General features: G+C 46.7%; 4 protein-coding genes across 7 annotated transcripts in view; 3 read left to right on the plus strand and 1 right to left on the minus strand.

The window, feature by feature from the left end:
• Positions 1–1495: 1495 nt before the first annotated feature.
• Positions 1496–5083, minus strand: CRYAB (crystallin alpha B). The gene is made up of 3 exons (XM_067750996.1): positions 4636–5083; positions 3380–3502; positions 1496–1842 (listed from the first exon to the last, which is right to left on the minus strand). The coding sequence occupies exons 1-3, from the start codon at positions 4834–4836 to the stop codon at positions 1639–1641; spliced, it is 528 nt and encodes a 175-aa protein (XP_067607097.1). The 5' UTR covers positions 4837–5083; the 3' UTR covers positions 1496–1638.
• A 226-nt stretch (positions 5084–5309) lies between these two features.
• Positions 5310–7134, plus strand: HSPB2 (heat shock protein family B (small) member 2). The gene is made up of 2 exons (XM_067750995.1): positions 5310–5998; positions 6490–7134. The coding sequence occupies exons 1-2, from the start codon at positions 5905–5907 to the stop codon at positions 6939–6941; spliced, it is 546 nt and encodes a 181-aa protein (XP_067607096.1). The 5' UTR covers positions 5310–5904; the 3' UTR covers positions 6942–7134.
• A 3197-nt stretch (positions 7135–10331) lies between these two features.
• Positions 10332–17528, plus strand: C9H11orf52 (chromosome 9 C11orf52 homolog). The gene is made up of 4 exons (XM_067747667.1): positions 10332–10484; positions 15221–15258; positions 16314–16366; positions 16599–17528. Exons 1-4 carry the CDS (start codon positions 10453–10455, stop codon positions 16845–16847), a joined length of 372 nt encoding a protein of 123 aa, XP_067603768.1. The 5' UTR covers positions 10332–10452; the 3' UTR covers positions 16848–17528.
• A 458-nt stretch (positions 17529–17986) lies between these two features.
• The window catches only part of DIXDC1 (DIX domain containing 1), a 74101-nt gene continuing 73286 nt past the window's right edge, over positions 17987–18801 (plus strand). For 3 of the 4 annotated variants that reach the window (XM_067750999.1, XM_067750998.1, XM_067751004.1), the window contains exon 1: positions 17987–18135. The gene's annotated coding sequence lies outside the window, so the exon portion shown is untranslated. The remainder of the gene's footprint in view (positions 18136–18801) is intronic. The other variant, XM_067751001.1, reaches the window with a different exon arrangement.

Genomic DNA, 18801 nt, shown 5'->3' on the forward strand with positions numbered 1-18801 from the left:
GTTGTCTCTAAACATTTATACCAGGGCTATCTTTCATTAATTGAATCAGAAGTTTGTCTAGACTCACAAAAGTGAAATAGAGGTGTTTTTGTAGAGCAGTATGTCTTTGTTTAAGCTAAATAATATGATCACTTATTGATCTGTTGTTATTCACTGTAATTCTTAAACCTTTTAAAGACAAATATCATATGATACCACTTATATGTGGAATCTAAAATATGACACACCAATAAATAAATAAATAATGAAAAGAGACTTTGCTGGTTGTCCAGTGGTTAAGACTCCATGCTTCCAATGCAGGGGGTGCAGGTTTGATCCCTGGTCGGGGAACTAAGATCCTACATGCCGCGTGGTGCGGCCAAAAAAAAAAAAACTAAACTAAAATATGACAAAAATGAACATACCTACGAAACAGAAACAGACACATAGACACAGAAAACAGACTTGTGGTTGCCTGTGGGTGGGGGATGGGGGAGGCAAGGATTGGGAGTTTGGGATTAGCAGATACAAACTACTATATACAGGATGGATAAATAACAAGCTTCTACCATATAGCACAGGGAACTATATTCAATATCCTGTGATGAACCAAAATGGAAAAGAATATGAAAATATATATATACATGTGGATAACTGAGTCACTTTGCTGAAGAGCAGAAATTAACACAACATTGTATAATAAGTCAACTATACTTCAATAAAATTTAAAAAATAAAAAAAATAAGGGACTTCCCTGGTGGTCCAGTGGGTAAAAATCCACACTCCCAATGCAGGGGCCAGTGTTCCGATTCCGGTTGGGGAACCAGATCCCACATGCATGCCACAACTAAGAGCCCACATGCTGCAACTAAAGACCCCACATGCCACAACTAAGACCCAGAGTGGCTTAAATAAATAAATATTTAAAAATAAATAAAAAACAAAAGTTAAACTTTTTAAATTGTGGGTCAATGGATTGTATATTCCCCAGTCTTAGTTTTAATAGGTGTTACTGGCTAATTAAGGGACTACACCTGAGAGGCTTGTTTGGCGATAATCACTTGTCCTATTGTGATAATCACCTGTCCACCTTGTGAATCAGCTGAAGGCAATGCTTATCAGTAGCAAAATGTCAAAGTTGAGGACACCATCTCCTCCCTGGTGACATGATTAATTTCAGAGACGCACTAGGGCCTTTTATGCATCGTCATCCAGACCTCATTCAGGTTTGTTATTGGAACTGAGGGCCAAAATCAAAGAGGGAGGAGAGGAACTAATATTCCTTGAACTCTGCTAAGGGCTTTACCTCCTTTTTCTCATTAATTTACTCCTTACAACTAGTGTACAAATCAGTACCCCATGTTATAAATGGAAGACCTAAAGACCATAAAGCTTAAGTGACTTGCTAAATTTATCCCATGAGTAAATGCTGGAAACAGTCATTCTGACTCTAATATTCCTGGAGTCCCCTAAATCATATGTGATGATTATTACAAAATATTCAAACACAAGACAGTTATCTGTTGCTGAATGATATTTATTAGCTTAATAATTTGGGCCTGCCCTTAGCATTAATAAGCTTCAGCACTAGTCACAAGATTTTCATTCACTGGTGGGGAAATTTTCTTGTTTTAAAAAATGCAGTTAGAGAAAGGGCATCTACTTCTTGGGGGCTGCAGTGACAGCAGGTTTCTCTTCACGGGTGATGGGAATGGTGCGCTCAGGGCCCGAGACCTGTTTCCTTGGTCCATTCACAGTGAGGATGCCATCAGATGACAGGGATGAAGTAATTGTGAGAGGGTCCACATCAGCTGGGATCCGGTACTTCCGGTGGAACTCCCGGGAGACGAAGCCATGTTCATCCTAATCCAAGAGAATAAGGAAAGAGGTAGAGAGATAAGAACAGGAAATGGCATCACTTGCCTAGAACTCAGACATCCTCCTTCCCCTTAGGTGTGGCCAAATGCATGGCAACATGAGAGAAAAGCTAAACAGCTGTTCTGTTTGGGGCTAAGATGAAATTGCCCAGGTGGTCACTCCTACCAATGAGAGTCTGAGAAGTCTGAACAGCCAAAACTTCATAGCTCTCTAAACCCTCAGGCATGGACATGTTCAGGGGTATTTCCCAGAGGTTTAGATCAATGTTTTTTGGGCCTACACGATTTGGAATATCATCTGGCTTTGAAGATTTGAGTCCCTGAGGAAACCCAGAAATTGTCCTGACTCTTCAGGAATGTTCCAGAAGGTTCCAGACCAATAGACCTAATAATAACAACAACAACAATAAAGACTCCCTCCAGGGAGGCTCTGATCTAGAGTTGAATCATACAAGCAAAACTGAAACAGCTTGAGGACCTCACACTATACTGTTTGATGCACAAGTTTCTGAGGTGGGAATTCCCTGGCCGTCCAGTGGTAAGGACTCTGCACTTTCACTGCCTTTGGTAGGAAGCAAACTCATTGAAAAACTCTCCCAGAAAGTAATGAAAAGCTATTCCATTCTCTAGAATTTGGCTAAAGAATTCTGACCCTAACCTTTACACCTGCTGACTCTCAAGCATTTATCCAGACAGGCTCTCAACTGATTTCCACATGGGTCTAGGGTATTAGGAGGTGAGTAGAGCTCTGAAGCTTAGGCAAAGCAAGTAGTTCAGCATTAAGACGGGCTAACGAGAAATGAATTCCAAAACATCTGAAAGAAAAGTCTCAAATTCAAGTGCCTTCCGAGTGCATGCAGTTAATGTAATTATATAAAGCGATCAGATGTCTGACAACCACTACTCCTAAATCAGTGATCTTCAACCTTGACTAACTGTACATTAGAATCCCTTAGGGAGCTTTGAAAAATCCTGATTTAACTGACCTGGGATATGCCTGAGCATTGCGATATTTTTTTTTTTTTTTTTTTTTTTAGCTGTACGTGGGCCTCTCACTGTCGTGGCCTCTCCCGTTGTGGAGTACAGGCTCCGGACGCGCAGGCTCAGTGGCCGTGGCTCATGGGCCCAGCTGCTCCGCGGCATGTGGGATCCTCCCGGACCGGGGCACGAACCCGTGTCCCCTGCATCGGCAGGCGGACTCTCAACCACTGCGCCACCAGGGAAGCCCTGGGATTTTTTTTTTTTTTAATTCCCCTCGCAATTCTAATGTGCCCAAGGTTGAGAACCACTGGCTTAAACAGGAAGTTAACATCCCATCTATCCCATCTGAGGCAATCAAATCAAAACAAACAAAGATCACTTCTCTGGCCAAAACAACAACAACAACAACAACAACAGGTTTATCCCTGTTCTTGACTCTTATGGCTTAGGACTGGAATGCTTCCAGCCTCAGGGGCTGATGGCAGTCTCTGGCATATAGTACGCGCTGGATGAATGAGCAGAAGAGAAAGTCAGCTACGTACCTGGCGCTCTTCATGTTTTCCATGCACCTCAATCACATCTCCCAGCACCTTGACCTTGAGTTCCTCTGGGGAGAAGTGCTTCACATCCAGGTTGACAGAGAATCTGTCCTTCTCCAGACGCATCTGGAAATAGCAAGGTGGGGGAGGGGAAGACAAAAGATAGTAGGAATATGAACAACACTAGTACAGTCTCATTCTGCAGACTTGCTTTCTTTCCAGGTAGTTTATCCTCCTCGTTTTAGCTAAAAATTCCTTTTTGAATAAACATGACTCTCTAGTTCAGGGGTGCCACCACAGTGGTACCCAAGGCACACCATTTGGTCATCAGGCCAAACTTTATTTACAGGGACAGGGAAGAAGACAGACCACCCAGGGGACAAATCACAAGGATGGGTCTGGGCATGGCTTCTGCTGCTTCTCTGACCCAATGCCTGGCCTTGTCATTTGTCTGTGAGACAAAGGCCCCTTCTTCTTACTCAGGTCTCTGCCAAGTTTCCCACCCACTCAATCTGGAATGTTCTGCTAGCTCTGATTGTCCTTCCAAAGCCCTTGCCCACTTGGCTCCTGTTTACTCACTCTTGAATATTTTTAAACCAGAGTGTTATCTGTGACATCTTCTATCAATCTTATCTGTTTGCCCCATTCTCCTACCCTCTCAGGACAAGTGGAGGGGGGTCCCTAAACTTGACCTACCTTCTATCCTCATTAGGCTTGGACCCAGGCCAGTGCCCTGTCACAGCCCTGAGAAACCCAGAAAATCATAGAAGAGGGAATAGAAAGGAAGAAAATAGTGGCTGCTGTCTCCAGCTCCATGCAGCTGGGATGAAAAGCTCAGGATGAGGTAGGACTGCCTCCTGGCTCTGGAACTTGAGATGATAGTATTTGTCAGGAGTGTGAGGTATTAGAAGAGGTGAGCGAAGGAGTCTGAGCAAAGGCAGCTCTTTCCCTGTAGATCATTATGAACTAAACCAGAAAGGGACATCCTACTTAGAAGATGGGACAGAGAATGATCTTCATAACACATGGAAAAAATGTAATAAATAAGGATACAGAGGTGCATCGAATACAAACAGGTGATTGGGGAAGAGAGGAACTAGGGACCTCATCTTTCTTCACTGCAGGACACACAAGAGCCTAAGACACTTGGGACCCTTAGACCTAGTCAGATTTAGGCCAGGAGGAAAAGGACAGTGGATGGAGACGCTTCCAGGAGGCTCCAGAATGAACTCACCTGTCCTGGCAGAGGGGAGACTTACCTCTGAGAGCCCAGTGTCAATCCAGCTGGGTACCCGCAGAAATGAAGGCAGCCGAAGGTAGAAGGGGCTCAGGGAAGTAGAAGCTGGGAAGAGATCAGACTCCAACAGGTGCTCGCCAAAGAACTGGTCAAAGAGGCGGCTGGGAGAGTGAAAAGGAAAGAAGGGGCGGCGGATCCAGGGGTGGTGGATGGCGATGTCCATGGTGGCTAGGTGAGTGTGGGGACTCAGCTGGCTGGTCAGCTCCTTCAGCCGCAGCTACAGCCAGCCCCTTATATACGCAGTCTTCTGAAGCTTCTGGAATGGTGATGTCAGGGGTTTTATTATCCCAGCTCACTGCCCGTTCATGGAGACTTGTGATTGGGGATTTGGCAGTGTGACACATACCCAGTACTCACTGAGCTAAGAAAAGAGAAATACAAACACGCCTGAGTTGGCCAGTGACTTGTCCTGGTCTTGTTTTACTCGCTTTCTGTCCGCACCCCATGGCACCCCCCGCCCCCCTTCTCTGGAGCTGGGACTGAGGCAGGAATCCCAGGCGGGCGGGCAGTGGGCCCCTCCTCCTCCTCTGCAGCCTAGCATGCCAAGGGAATTCGGCCAGAGACTATCTTGGGCCTGGGCAGGAACTGGAATCTTCCTAGGCTGGGCCCCAGGATATTAACTCCTTGTGGGTCCCTGAAGGAGAGTAGTGATCACCAACATGTCAACGGCAGGTTTCCACGTGGTGCCCTGGGTCGCCCTGGGTTCAGAGAGGACCCTGACCTTAACCTAGGCAAGAAGGCCCCTCACCCCACCCCAGAGAAAGGGGAGAAACTTGTTTGCGTCGTTCACTTTACAGGCCTGGCAGAACAGTAAATCCAGGGGAGCTTGATGAAGCAGAGCGCCGGCTGCCTACCACTGAGGAGGGGAAGAGGGGCGTGGAAAACGTGCAAACTCTTTGGGAGGGTCTCAGCGTGGTCTCTCCGGGGCCTCCGGCACCAGCCTCCCCTCCCCAGCTCGCTCCGCAGCCAGGACCCCCAGCTGTCCTCCCCGGGGGGGCCCCCCGTGACAGCTGAAGGGTGTGCAGCGGAGGGGACGGGGGTCCAGGCGGCGCGGGTCACACACTCGACGCGGGCGCTGCCCGCCCCTCCCCCACCGGGCTCGGCACTATTTTGGGTGGTGTAGACCCCGCCCCCACCTCCAAGTGCGCTGGGGCTCTGCGGCAGCTGGAGGGGTGCTGCTGCGCCTGCTGGGGCCGCAGCTCGAGCCGGGGCCGCCGGCGGGTCTGCAGCCATGTCGGGCCGCTCGGTGCCACATGCCCACCCGGCCACCGCCGAGTACGAGTTTGCCAACCCGAGCCGCCTGGGCGAGCAGCGCTTCGGGGAAGGTATGGCACGGACGCCGCCCCCTTGCCTCCCACCCCCACCTGCTGAAATTCTGGGCTGACCTCCCAATGATACTGGCCTCCACCGCACTCTGGGCTTAACTGAACTCCTGGGGCGAGCCGTCTCCCACCCCAGACTCCCCCCTCACCCCCCTCCGGGCAGGGCTCGCTTCCCTTCCTACTGACCTCGGTGCGGACTGCTGCCCGCTGTGCTCTGATACCTGCCCCTGCTCCCCTCGGGATGCCTCCCCTGCGAACCACCCAGACCCTGTCTGGTTTGCTCTTCTTCATCCCAACTCATTCCCTTTCTCAATCTCCTCTCCCCAGCCGCCTCATTCCAGCCACTGGGACCCCTCCTTCCCCTTCCCTGCTTCTCCTGACTCCCCTCCAGCTCTCCCGAGGCCTCACCTCCTGATCTGCTCTCATGTCGCCCTCCTTCCCACCCCATCCTCCCTCATTCTAACTCTTGCCTTCTCTCTCTCTCTGCCCCTCAGGCCTCCTGCCAGAAGAGATCCTGACCCCCACCCTCTACCATGGCTACTATGTCCGGCCCCGGGCTGTCCAAGCTGGGGAGGGCAGCAGGGCAGGGGCCTCTGAGCTTCGGCTCAGTGAGGGCAAGTTCCAGGCGTTTCTGGATGTGAGCCACTTTACCCCCGATGAGGTAACCGTGAGGACTGTGGACAACCTACTGGAGGTGTCTGCCCGGCACCCCCAGCGCCTGGACCGCCATGGCTTCGTGTCCAGAGAGTTCTGCCGAACCTACGTCCTGCCTGCTGATGTGGACCCCTGGCGGGTCCGCGCTGCTCTCTCCCATGATGGCATCCTCAACCTGGAGGCGCCTCGGGGTGGCCGACATTTGGACACAGAGGTCAATGAGGTCTACATCTCCCTGCTCCCTGCACCTCCTGATCCAGAGGAAGAGGAGGAAGCCAGTGTTGAGCCCTGAGTGCCACAGAGCCAGCACCCTTTCTAGCTCCCGCGGTGATAGGACTAGCTGCTCACCACCCCAGAGGTAGCAGCATCCTTGGGGGAAGGGAAAAGTGCATGGTCACAATGTATGGTTTGGTCCCTTGGGACGTGTCATAGTGTTTTCATTTAGTTTTGGGTGGAGTTGAATAAACCCAAATCTCAGGGCCTTATTTGTGCTGCTCCCTATTCTGTGGCCTGGAGGATGGGATGGGCAGGGAGGGAGACAAAAAGGACAGCTAGACAAAAAGGTCCTCAGTTAGATGTACCCAATGTCATAGCACCCTGAGCTCACACTTGGATGCTGAGATCACACCTGGAAGCTGACACTGGCTCCAGATCAAATTCCTGGCCATAATTTTCTCACAATGCAACAAAAGAGAGAGTGATCCTGGGAGGGAAAAGGGATATGCCATCCAAACAGCCCAGAGGGCACTGTCTGAGCTGGTGATTAGAGACACAAAAACAAGGGTCTCCAGACTGTCTGGCCTGTTTTGGGTAGGGGTTGGGAAATCAGCTTTTGGCTGCAGAGTTGCCTAAAGCCCTGGTTTCCCATACTAAGGTCTGTCCACTGTAAATGGTCTCTGATTCTGAGGGATCGAGTATGCAGACACAGGGGCACAGACACAGAAGCCTCTGCCATTGTCACTAAATCACAAAGCCTCCCAACCCTCTGCCTATGAGAGAAAGCATTTGTTTCTAACCTTGAAACATCCCAAAGAGAGGAATTGCTGCATCACTCCACCCAATCCAAGTCTAAATGCAGGGGAGCTAGGGTTATTGGTATGGTGGTGATGGCCAGGGAAACTTCGTTTGGAAGTAGAGTCTTAATACTAGGGGTATGATGTATTCAGGAGAGCCTGGGGGGGGGGGGTTGACCTCTTAATTGCTCTCTGTAATCAAGAGAACATGCATGTGTATGCTTTGAGGAGTGTCCAGAAGACCTCCCTGCCCCCAAATATATCTTTTACTAGGTTGTGATGGATATCTGAAATTCTTCCATTAAAGTGGTTGATTCTTAACTTTTTTTATGGACAATAAAAGCAATAGATCCTCTTTCCAGAAAAACACACATGCTCCGAAATTTGGCATATAATTTGAATAGGTTCACACAGCTCTTGAGATCCATTCATATGCCCCTTTTAGGGAATCTGTGGACACCCAGGATAAGAACCCTCACTTGAAGAATACAATTCTTGGTTAAAGGATTGCCATCTATTAAAAATTAAAGCATGCCTTAGAGAAATAACTATTGATGTATTCTTTTGTTCACTCATTCAACAAATTAAACCCCAAGTAATATACTGTGGAGGTTATACATTGTAAATATAAATTTAAAACTATGCTCCATCTTAACGTCTAGCTGAGAAGAAAAAGAATTGTAAAAGGATCCTATTCAGACTTCAACCAGAACAGCTTCACTTTGATCTGTTTCGTAGTTGGAATTTTTACCTGAGCTTCATTTAAAAGAAAGGGTTCCTTAGCTAGAAAAAAATTTGAAACCTCTGATTTTGTCCAAATCCCCATCCCATTCAAATACTTTGAAGATTATTAGCCAACTTCTGGGACATTTTCAGTGACCGAGGGCTTAGAACTTCATAAGGTAGCCCATTTCATTTTCTTTTTGGACACATCTGTTATAAATTCTTCCTTCCATTGATCCAAAATCTGCATTTCAGTAACTTCTGCCCATTGGTTCAGGTTATGTCCAGAAACTAAATGCAATCCTTCTTTCACTTGAGAGTCCCTTCAAATATTTAAAAGTAACCATCCTGTCCTCCAAAAGCTTCCCTTTCCCAACTAAACATGCCTGATTCTTTTAAACATATTTTATAGGACTTTCCATACCACTTATAACTCAGACAACTTTCTCTTCAATACACTGCCTCTTGACACTGTAACTTGAAATTCAACATGTAAACCTAAAATTATTATTCCAATCATGGACTGACTGGTACAGACTTCAGTGGAATAATCAATACCATTGTTTATCACTCTAGACTTCTATTAATGGTGCTTTGGGTATATCAGATTTTCTGGCCACCACAACACAGTGTTGGTTCCTTTGGAATTTCTGGTCATATAAAAATCTCACATGTTTTCCTTTAAATTTTTTCTTTAAATTAGAGAAAGTAGCTAGAAAGGGACCGAGGTTGTGGAGGGCTTTGAGTGCCAAACTAAGAAGTTTGGGTAACAGGATGAAAAGAATACAGTTAATGGTAGAGTACAGAATGGATTGCCAGGGAGAAGCACGGCCATGAAATAAGAGGCTAGTGCAATGATCCATCACCAGACAATAAAGTAAGATGCTTTACCATCTAACAATTAGTTGAGAAAAAGAAGTAATAATAATACCAATAGCTAGGACTTACTGAGAGGGTCCCATGTGCCAGGCCCTGGACTAGAGTTTTATATACATTATCTCATTTAATCTTCACCACAATCCTACAAGGCTGTGACTCTTATTATCTCCATTTTTCATAAGGAAAGAAGATGGGGAGGAATGAAGCGTCCAGGGTACCCTCCGTGGAGTACAGGGCTGAGTGCTGGGTCCTGAACATCCATAAGGGACACACAAATAACTGGGCATCTGAACAAGACACTAAAGAGGGGGTGGGAACACTGAAGACAAGCCATACAGGTTCCACAAATTCTCCTAGAGCCCCTATTTTCTACAGAGGAATTTGCTCAACTTCATCCTAGTTGCCAGTGAGTGTGGAATGAATCAGCTTCAGGTCATTGGAGGAGAAGCTGAGTTGAGGTTAAATGGAGATTCCGTAGTTCTGTACTGGGGATGGGGAAGTGAGTGGTTAAGAAGTGCTGAGACCATTCCAATCATAGAATCATATGATTTTTGACCAGAAAGGGGATTAAGTAATGAGTTCAGCCCTCCATTTTTACAGTCCTCGAAAAAAGTGATTTGCCCACATTAATTCCAATAGCAAGGGAGAATACAAAAGGAATACATTTCCCTAAATTTTAGTTTCCCAAAGAGTCCAGTATTCAATCCCAGATTCTGGACAAGGATAATAAGAGACTGACACCGATTACCTTGAAAGTGAAACTCAATTAGACCTGCTTACTGCTGGGGAAACATAGGTAAGACTCTTTATTATAGACGATACATTTCAATGACAGTGTGAAGTAGTAGAGAAACATTTCCTAAGGAAACCCAGAGCCCTTTTCTGTCTCAGGTTTCTTCTCACTGAAGCTTGAAGCTCAAAAGTTAACGCTTCATCAAAGCAGCTCCAAATCCCGAAGGTGAGATTGCCCTCACCTGGAGCCCGTGTGTGTTCCTCTACCCTTTGGCTGGGAGCAGTCACCTGGGAATCTTTCCAGCAGGTGGCTTCCAAAGTCCAACCTGTTAGGTTGAAATCTGACCCTGACGGAGACTCCCTGGGAGCTGCTACTGAAAGCTGAACCGGGAACCAGGAAATGCACAAGCCCCTATCTATAGCAAAACAGCTGGGCTCCCTGGGAGACAGAGCACCATGGGAAACCGGCTCGGCTGCGGGGGAAGCTGGTGAGTAGGGGGAAGGGTCGGAGGGTAAGGTCTCTGTTGGTGGACATGAAGGTCCCAAGAATAAGAGAGAGCCTGCAGCTAGTGCTCTGCCAACTTCCCACTGTCACCTTCTCCACATGGCACCTCCTCCACGTGGCACCTCCAGGGGCAAACACCAGAGCAGCACCCCTTCTGTGCTCCCTCCTTTCAGGAAACCTCAAAAAACAGCCAAGCCAGCTGTCTGTCCAACGGCTAGGACAGGGCTGGAATGGTAAATTGACATTTTTTTCTCTTTGTCTTCTTCTGCCTCCTCTTTCCCTTTATTCTCTTCCTTTCTCCTCCAGATAATGGTAATAATTGTAGCATTTGGAACTTTATAATCTCATTTAATTTTCCCAACAATTCTGAGGGATGTGCTCTTACTCCTCCCATTTTACAGCTAAGAAGCTGAAATTCAGAGAAGTTAGCTAATTTGTCTGGGGTCACATGGCTAGTAAGCAAACAAACCAAGATTCCAACCCAAGTTTATCTGACTTCAAAGCCCATACTTATAATCATGCCATAATACTGCCTCCTGAATCAAGCAAATCAACTTTGGAGAAATGTTTATTTAAAAGGGTAGAAGTGGGCTTCCCTGGTGGTGCAGTGGTTGAGAGTCCGCCTGCCGATGCAGGGGACGCGGGTCCGTGCCCTGTTCCGGGAAGATCCCACATGCCGCGGCGCGGCTGGGCCCGTGAGCCATGGCCGCTGAGCCTGCGCGTCCGGAGCCTGTGCTCCGCAACGGGAGAGGCCACAACAGTGAGAGGCTCGCGTACCGCAAAAAAAAAAAAAAAAAAAAAAAAAGGGTAGAAGTAAAAATAATTAATAATAAAATAAAAAATAAAAGGGCAGAAATGAGAATATCCATACAATATTTGAATATAACTTTCACACTTGTTTGCTGTGTGACATTAGGCAAATTCTGTAACTTCTCTTTTTCCTCACGTGTAATATGTAGATAACACAACCTGTGTTGTTTAGATCACGGACTTGAAGAGCAGATTATATGTGAAAGCCTCACAATAAATGAATCATATTGTCTTTATTGTTCTTTCCCAGGATTGTCATCACTGTTGTTAAATAACAAAAATTCAACCAAGTAAATTTTAAAAATTTAATTGGCTTTATTGAACAGTTCATGAATGGGGCAGCATCTCATCTAGCAAGTAGAAAGGAGCTCCGAGGAGCTGTACAAAATGAAAGGCTTTTATAGGCAGAAGGGGGAAGGGATCAAGGGAAGAGCAGATGACCTCATCTTCCTTTGGGTGATGGAAAAGGTCTGTGTGGCAGATTATCTCATTGATGCTGACCAGAAAATTCCAAACTGACGTTTAAGACTACATTCCTGGGTAAGGTTGAAACTCCTGTTAGGCTAGGTATTAAGCCATGGTTTGGTGGTATGAGATTAGCACAAGCAACACCATTTGAGGCCTGTTGTTTCTTTTCTTTTCTTTTAATTTTTTGGCCACACTGCACTTGGCATGTGGGATCTTAGTTCCCCGACCAGGGATCGAACCCATGCCCTGTGCAGTGGAAGTGCAGAGTCCTAACCACTGGACTGCCAGGGAAGTCTCGGCCTGTTGTTTCTTTTTAACACTATAAACCCGTGGGCCTAGTTTTATCCTGTCCACTGCCTTCTTAGCTCTACCACTCCATGCCTGCATCTGTCTTGAGGGTGTCCTGTTTATGAATAAAGTATCATTATGTTTAGAGAGATAGGTGAGGTACATTGAAAAGCACATATAATTTGGAGTCAGTACATTGGATTCAAGTCCTGTTCCTACTACTCATTCATTTATTAAACAAATATTTTATTGAACACCTATATGTATCAGGCATAGTGATAGAGGCAGAAGACATAGCAATAATAGGAAATTTGGTTCTTGCCTTCTTGAGTAAGGTACCAAAGTTCTAGGGCATCTATAAAATGAGAACAGCACTTTTTTTTTTTTTTTGCGGTACGCGGACCCTTCACTGTTGTGGCCTCTCCCGTTGCGGAGCACAGGCTCCGGAAGCACAGGCTCAGCGGCCATGGCTCACAGGCCCAGCGGCTCCGCGACATGTGGGATCTTCCCGGATCGGGGCACGAACCCGTGTCCCCCGCATTGGCAGGCGGACTCTCAACCACTGCACCACCAGGGAAGCCCGAGAACAGCACTTTTTAAACTCTGAGATGTCCTATAGACATGGGCCATCTAGAAACATGAAAACTTCCAGAGAAGGAAGTGTAAAGCATCTTTCACTCCCTTTCTTCCCAAGTCTTCATAGTTTTCATTTTTGGTTATTTCTTCCTCAGATGGTGGTAGTCATAGTAGTCAGCTTTGATTGACACTCATTATATGCCAGACACCTAGCTGAGTATTTTACATTTATTATTTTATTTAAATTTTACAATGATCCCATGAGTCTTAAGTTCTATTATTATCTTCATTTTATTAATAAGAAAATGGAGGGAATTCCTTGGCGGTCCAGTGGTTAGGACTCAATGCTTTCACTGCTGAGGGCCTGGGATCGATCCCTGGTTAGGGAACCAAGATTCCGCATGCCATGTGGCATGGCCAAAATTTTTTAAATAAATAAAATGAAAATGGAAGCCTAATGACGTGAAAAACTTGCTAAAGGTCATACAGCTAGTCTGACACCGTCAATCAGACTCTAGAGCCTGGCTAGAAACACTACACCAGATATTCTAACCAAAATATATTTTTTCCTCTTAAAATATTAGTAGGACTGGATAAATATTGTTCTTCTCTATTTCTCATTATCTCAATAAACTTCAGAAACTTAAAGACACTGTGACAATTGAGATTTTTATTAAAAAAATTTTTTTTTCTGATTACAAATGTAATACACATTCACTGTGTATTCGGAAAGCACCAAAGAGGAGAAAATAAGAAACAACCATAAATATAAGCACCCAGAGATGACAGGAACATTTTAGTGTATTTCCATGTAATCCTTTTTAAATGCCTATATACATAGTTTTTATCCTCAAACATATTACCTTTATATTATCTTAATAAAGAGGAAAATTTTCCATGCTATTAGGTGTTCTTCCAACATAACATCTTTCTTAAATTGGTGTATAATGTTCCATTGATTGGAGATGCCATTTATTTAGTTAGTTCCCAATGTTGGACATTTAGGATATTTCCTATTTTTTGCAATTATAAATAATGCTACAATGAGCTTCCATATTTGCACCTGTCTGATTATTGCTTAGAATTGCTACATCGGAGGGTACACACATTGACGTTTAAGGCTTCTTATACTTATTGCCAATTGCATTCTAGAAAGACTGCACCAATTTTTATTCCTACTACCAATATAGGAGAGTGCCCATTTGGTTTCCTTAATTCTGGGCTAAAAATAAAATCCTATCACCCGCGAGTCTAGCTGAATATTCCATTTGGGCCGTGTCCAGGCATTGTACAACATCCAACGTGGGAACAGGCTCTGTTCACTAAAATTGAGTCACGCAAGTCTACGTTATTTTAGAATTAATATTCTCTTTATCTGTTAAAGTAGAAGTAAGTAGGAAGACAGTAGTGACCAGGGGCAAGGAATTAGAGGCTGGGATTAGGCTATGACTGGGCAGTGGTAAAGGAAAGGAAGAGCTAAAGTGGAAGACGAGGAAGTAGAAAGACCCAGAAATAGTTTCAAAGCTTTTCTTCTGAACCACCTCTAGTGTTCAAATGGAGACTCAAACTATTCTCAGCTCAGCAAGCTGCAGTAAAACCAAAAATCAAACCAAAACACAAACCTCTGACAGATATGTGTGGAAAAATCCTGATTTTTCTATATTAGTAAAATGAACACGATTTAGAAGTCCCCACCCTCTTTCTTTTTAATTAGCAAAAGAAGGAAACTTCCTTGGGGAGACAGACGTCAGATAAATAGGGTTGGCTCTGTTACAGTTGGAAATGTACTAGCAAGAAAAAGCATCCGGAGTAAGCCACAAACTATTCAGCCTATTTCCTCAGACAAGTGTTGTTTCTCTGGCCATCAAACAGTTGACAATCACGTAGACACACTGGCTCCGTCGGGGACCCCAGGGGCTCAGAAATTAGCATAAGAGGTCTGTCCTGCAGGGAGGGCAATGTAGCTGAGTCACTCACCAAATTCAGAACTTCCTGTGCTATGGATGTTAAAGCTTAAACATCTCTCACTTTCTCTGTTAATTAAAAACAAGGACAAAAAAGCAGGGCGGGAGGTCACCTGTTAGGAAAGGGCTGTGCAGGGCTCTAATTAGTCAGCCCTTGTTGTGGCAGTTTCTGTGACTCCCAGAATGAGAACCCCAGGTTGGCAGAGACCCTGAAGGAGAGACACCAGAGAAGAAGCAAGAGGGTCTCTGAATCCAGGAATATCCCATTATTTGGCCAGTTTCCCTTACCCTCTGCCTGGATTAGCCTGTTAGACAATCCCAGAATAGCCCTCAACCCAGCTACATACCTGGCATGTAGCGCCTGGTTGCCTGAGGCTGTATTTTGGGTTTGGTTATGTCAGTTGTACCACTCCACCTTCCAGAACCATCCCTTTGGGAGAGCTATGGTACCCTTGATAAATGCTTTGGGACTGGCTCAGGGTGAATCTTTGTTAGAGGGAGGTGAGGGAAGGTCATCCTACCAGAATGCTAAGGAGACCACAGAGCAAATGATGAAGGAGGGAAGATAGAGGCCAGGCTCTTACACATGAGTGATCTGTTTTTCCTTTCACAGGAGCTGCCCATCAACTTTCCAGAGGAAAAAGAAAATGGGTAATGGGTGTTGGGGGGGTGGGGTGGGGGATGCTAGGGGGAGTGCAAATTTGAGAAAAGAAGATAAGAGAACCAGTGTCTTTAGAAGGGGCATAGGGTGGGGGGCGGCTAAAGGGAGATAGTACACCAAAGAGAATCGTTAGGTTACTGTGTTCAAGACCAGCTCTGAAACTCTGAGTCTCGTCCTTTCCATTATCTCAGAGTGGCAAGGTTGGTTGCTCATTCCTTCATTCATCTAGCAAAAATTTATTCAACCCTTATATTGTATATGAAGCACTAGGCAGGATTCCAAGGAGGCAGAGAGGCACAAGAGGAAGGGCACATGGTCTCGGCCCTAGAGGAACTGAAAATCAAGTTTGAGAAAGAGATACACGTTAACAAGTAACCATAATACCACGTATTATACACGTTAACAAGTAACCATAATACCATGTATTGATACTAGTGCTCCCAACAGCACCAGATTCATGCTGTGAGAGAAGGGGAGAAAACACCGATGTTGAAGGAATAATAGCAAGTTCACAAGTTGGAAGAGGAGCAGGGAGGAGAGGGTATTTTAGGCCGGGAAATTATCTCATGCAGAGAAAAGAAAGACAAGAGAAGAGAGTGACTTTATGGAAAGTGACCAAATGTTTGGTGTAGCTGAGCTCTTACCATATTGCCCTGTAATAGTCTATTTACTTGTCTCCCCTAGTAGACTGCAAGCTCCCCTGCACAGGAGAAAACAGCCTACTCATCCTTCTATCCCCAGAATGTGGCACAGAGCCTGGCATACAGTGGGCTCTCAACATATGCCTGTTGAACTATGTTAGGGGCCAGTGAAAAAATAGGATGGAAGATATTACGGGCAGACTGTGAAAGGGCCAGATTGTATACTCTGCTAAGGAGTTTGAATGTGGGAATGGTAGAAGTAAGAGATGAGAGCAGAGGCAGGGAGATTAGTTAGAAGCCCACCATAATAATTTCACAGAGATTTGAAGAAGGCAATCTCAGTAGAGACAGGAAGAGAAAATGGATTTAAGTCGGTGGATTTAAGTCGGATTTCTTCCTCTCAGGGAGCCAAGCAAGACGGACATTAAAGCAGCAGCAGCAACAGAATGGCACAAAGGTAATGACAACCTCCGACCCTTCCAGGAGGCTGCTCAGACATGGGATCCCAGGACTCAGCTTTTCCATCCTGGGACAGAAACGTCTCAGTCATCTGTAGAAGTTTCTGGTTTTGCCCATCTTCCTCCATCCCCCAAAGCAGCAAAGCAAAGTGTCATTTAATAGACCCTGCATTGGAGGTGAGGGGCAAAACCAAGTCAAGAATCTCCCTTAATGCTGTCCATTCCTCTCAGGGCCATGACCCAACGGGACGTACGTATGAGCAGGTGTTAAAGCAGCCTGTGTCTCAGGAGATGAGTCAAGGCCTCATGTCGGAGGAGAGCAGCTTACACTATGCAGACATTCAATTGTGCAGCCTAACCCAGACACGCTCTGCCCAGGAGGTGAAGCACCTACAGCTAGAAAATGCTACAGAATATGCGACGCTTTACTTCCCCCAGTCCACACCCCGCTATGACAGCAAGAACGGGACCCTAGTATGAGCCCTGGGGAGGATGGACCTGCTTTCATCATTTCATCACTATGGCTGTGGGGAGAATCTACTGCTTTGGGGGACTGGCTAGCAGCCCAGGGATGGCGGACACGTTTTAGAACTACAGAGCCCCTGGAATTGAGGGCCCCAGTCTTGCGCTCTCCCTAAGCCTCTCTCTTATTTGCCACCATTAGCTTGGGGTTGTATTTGGGTTACCTGGGGGTGGATGGAGTTCTACAAAATGAGGGGGCTAGGTTGAGTGTGCGGGAAGGTAGGGTTTTGCCCCCTCCTTTGCTCCTGCTCTCTAGAAAGGTGCAGAGAGAACAGGTTACCCTTGAAGCATCTGCACTTGAGCTGATTTTGTTGGAGTTAATTTGATGGTATCCCTTCTACACACCTTAAACGCCAAAGCTGAAGAAGAAGAGGTGCTCTGGAAAGCATTCAGAGCTCTCGTACACAGCTTCTACGGCTGTCTTGGGCAATTTCCTCAGTGGCTGGGTCAAGGGTCCCAGACCTATACAAACAAATGAGGACAGGGGCTGAGGCATGGAGCAAGCGTCTTCTGACCATCGATTACAAGGACGTCAAGTCACAGATGCTGACAGCACTGCGAGGCCCAGAAACTCCCTTTAGCTGGACTGTTTTCTCTCGCGGGTGCAGAGCCGTTAGGATCAATAAATCGCATAAGGAACATGCCTGGTGTGTTTTCTTGGGTGGAGGTCTGCGGGCTCTTCGAAGCACAGCGGGTCTCACTCAGCCTCAGGGTAGTAGGGAAGGCCAGCCACTTTCTGCCGCACTACCGGCTGCGGCCGGAGTAGAGCGCCGGAGGCAGTAGTTTGCACGGACTGGCGGCAGGTTCCCATCTACAAAAGGCAGAGCTCCCAGGGCGGGGTCGGGGCCGGCAGGAGGCGGGGTCCGGGCAGAGGGACAAGGTTCTGGCTATCAGGAGGCGGAGTCCGAGCCAGCGAGAGGCAGATCTAGACGGGCAGGGGGCGCGGTTCTGGCAGTCGGGAGGCGGGGTCCGGGCCGGCAAGAGACGGGGTGAAGGCCCGCAGAGGTTGTGCTCTGTGCCATTAGGAGGCGAGGCTGGACACGCAGGGGGCGGGGTCTGAGCAGGCATGGGGCGGAGCCCGGGTGGACCAGGGCTGGCTCCGGATGGCTGGAGGCGGGACCGGTCCGGGCAGGCCTCCGCCGTCACCATGGCAGCGGGCACGCAGAGGCGACGCTATAGCAGGAGGAGGCCGTGCTCAGAAGGGCTGGGGACAGAAAGGCGGAACCACACATCGACGATTTAAGAGGTAGGTGCTGAAAGGTGGCGGGTACCTACCAGGAAAGTATTATTACCACCGGTTGAGCTTCCAGACCAGAACTGGGGACAAACGGAGGGGCGAGAGTGTGGTGGGAAGAAGGAGGTGGAAGTTTCAGGTTCCGAACCCTCTCCAAGCTTTGCAGGTTCTTAGTGTGCAGTTCTTGATTCAGACTTTCGGAGCTTGAAGACTTCCCGTTCTCAAGCTGCACACCATCCTCTCCAAATACGGTGGCCCCTGGGTTTGCTCCTGAGAGGGAAGATTCCTTAAGATGGATAGAGTACTGAAAAATGGAATCACAGCACAAAAAATAGTTGGAAATAATAGTATCAAGTACTTAGAGTATTTGTGAGAATTTAAAGCACTTGGAAGAGTTCATAGTATGTGCGCAAATGATGCCTGTCACCATGATCATCACCACCACCGCTAGGCACCATTCTAGGCCTGTTCTCTGGCACAGATTTAGTGCAAGTGGATTCAGGAGAGGTGGCTAGAACACTGCCTGCACTACTAATTGGCAGAACAACACACTAGCCTGTTTCCTGTCAGCTGCGGGTAATAAAATGAACTCGCTTTCCAAGGGTTGTTTACTATGCTGGTCAAATAAGTTGATATAGGTGATAGCACTTTATAAACTTCAAGTGCTTTATAAAAATT

The sequence above is a fragment of the Pseudorca crassidens genome, chromosome 9 (assembly GCF_039906515.1).
Source record: "Pseudorca crassidens isolate mPseCra1 chromosome 9, mPseCra1.hap1, whole genome shotgun sequence".
NCBI classification, from domain to species: domain Eukaryota; kingdom Metazoa; phylum Chordata; class Mammalia; order Artiodactyla; family Delphinidae; genus Pseudorca; species Pseudorca crassidens.

Bases quoted from the DNA above. Each gene is read 5' to 3' on its own strand.
- CRYAB (XM_067750996.1), bottom strand. From the start codon at position 4,836: ATGGACATCGCCATCCACCACCCCTGGATCCGCCGCCCCTTCTTTCCT. The intron at 3,503-4,635 runs GTAAGTCTCCCC...TGCTATTTCCAG, and splicing joins TTGACACTGGGCTCTCAGAG to ATGCGTCTGGAGAAGGACAG. The intron at 1,843-3,379 runs GTACGTAGCTGA...CTCTTGGATTAG, and splicing joins GAAAACATGAAGAGCGCCAG to GATGAACATGGCTTCGTCTC.
- HSPB2 (XM_067750995.1), top strand. From the start codon at position 5,905: ATGTCGGGCCGCTCGGTGCCACATGCCCACCCGGCCACCGCCGAGTAC. The intron at 5,999-6,489 runs GTATGGCACGGA...TCTGCCCCTCAG, and splicing joins CGAGCAGCGCTTCGGGGAAG to GCCTCCTGCCAGAAGAGATC.
- C9H11orf52 (XM_067747667.1), top strand. From the start codon at position 10,453: ATGGGAAACCGGCTCGGCTGCGGGGGAAGCTG. The intron at 10,485-15,220 runs GTGAGTAGGGGG...TTCCTTTCACAG, and splicing joins CTCGGCTGCGGGGGAAGCTG to GAGCTGCCCATCAACTTTCC. The intron at 16,367-16,598 runs GTAATGACAACC...CATTCCTCTCAG, and splicing joins AGCAACAGAATGGCACAAAG to GGCCATGACCCAACGGGACG.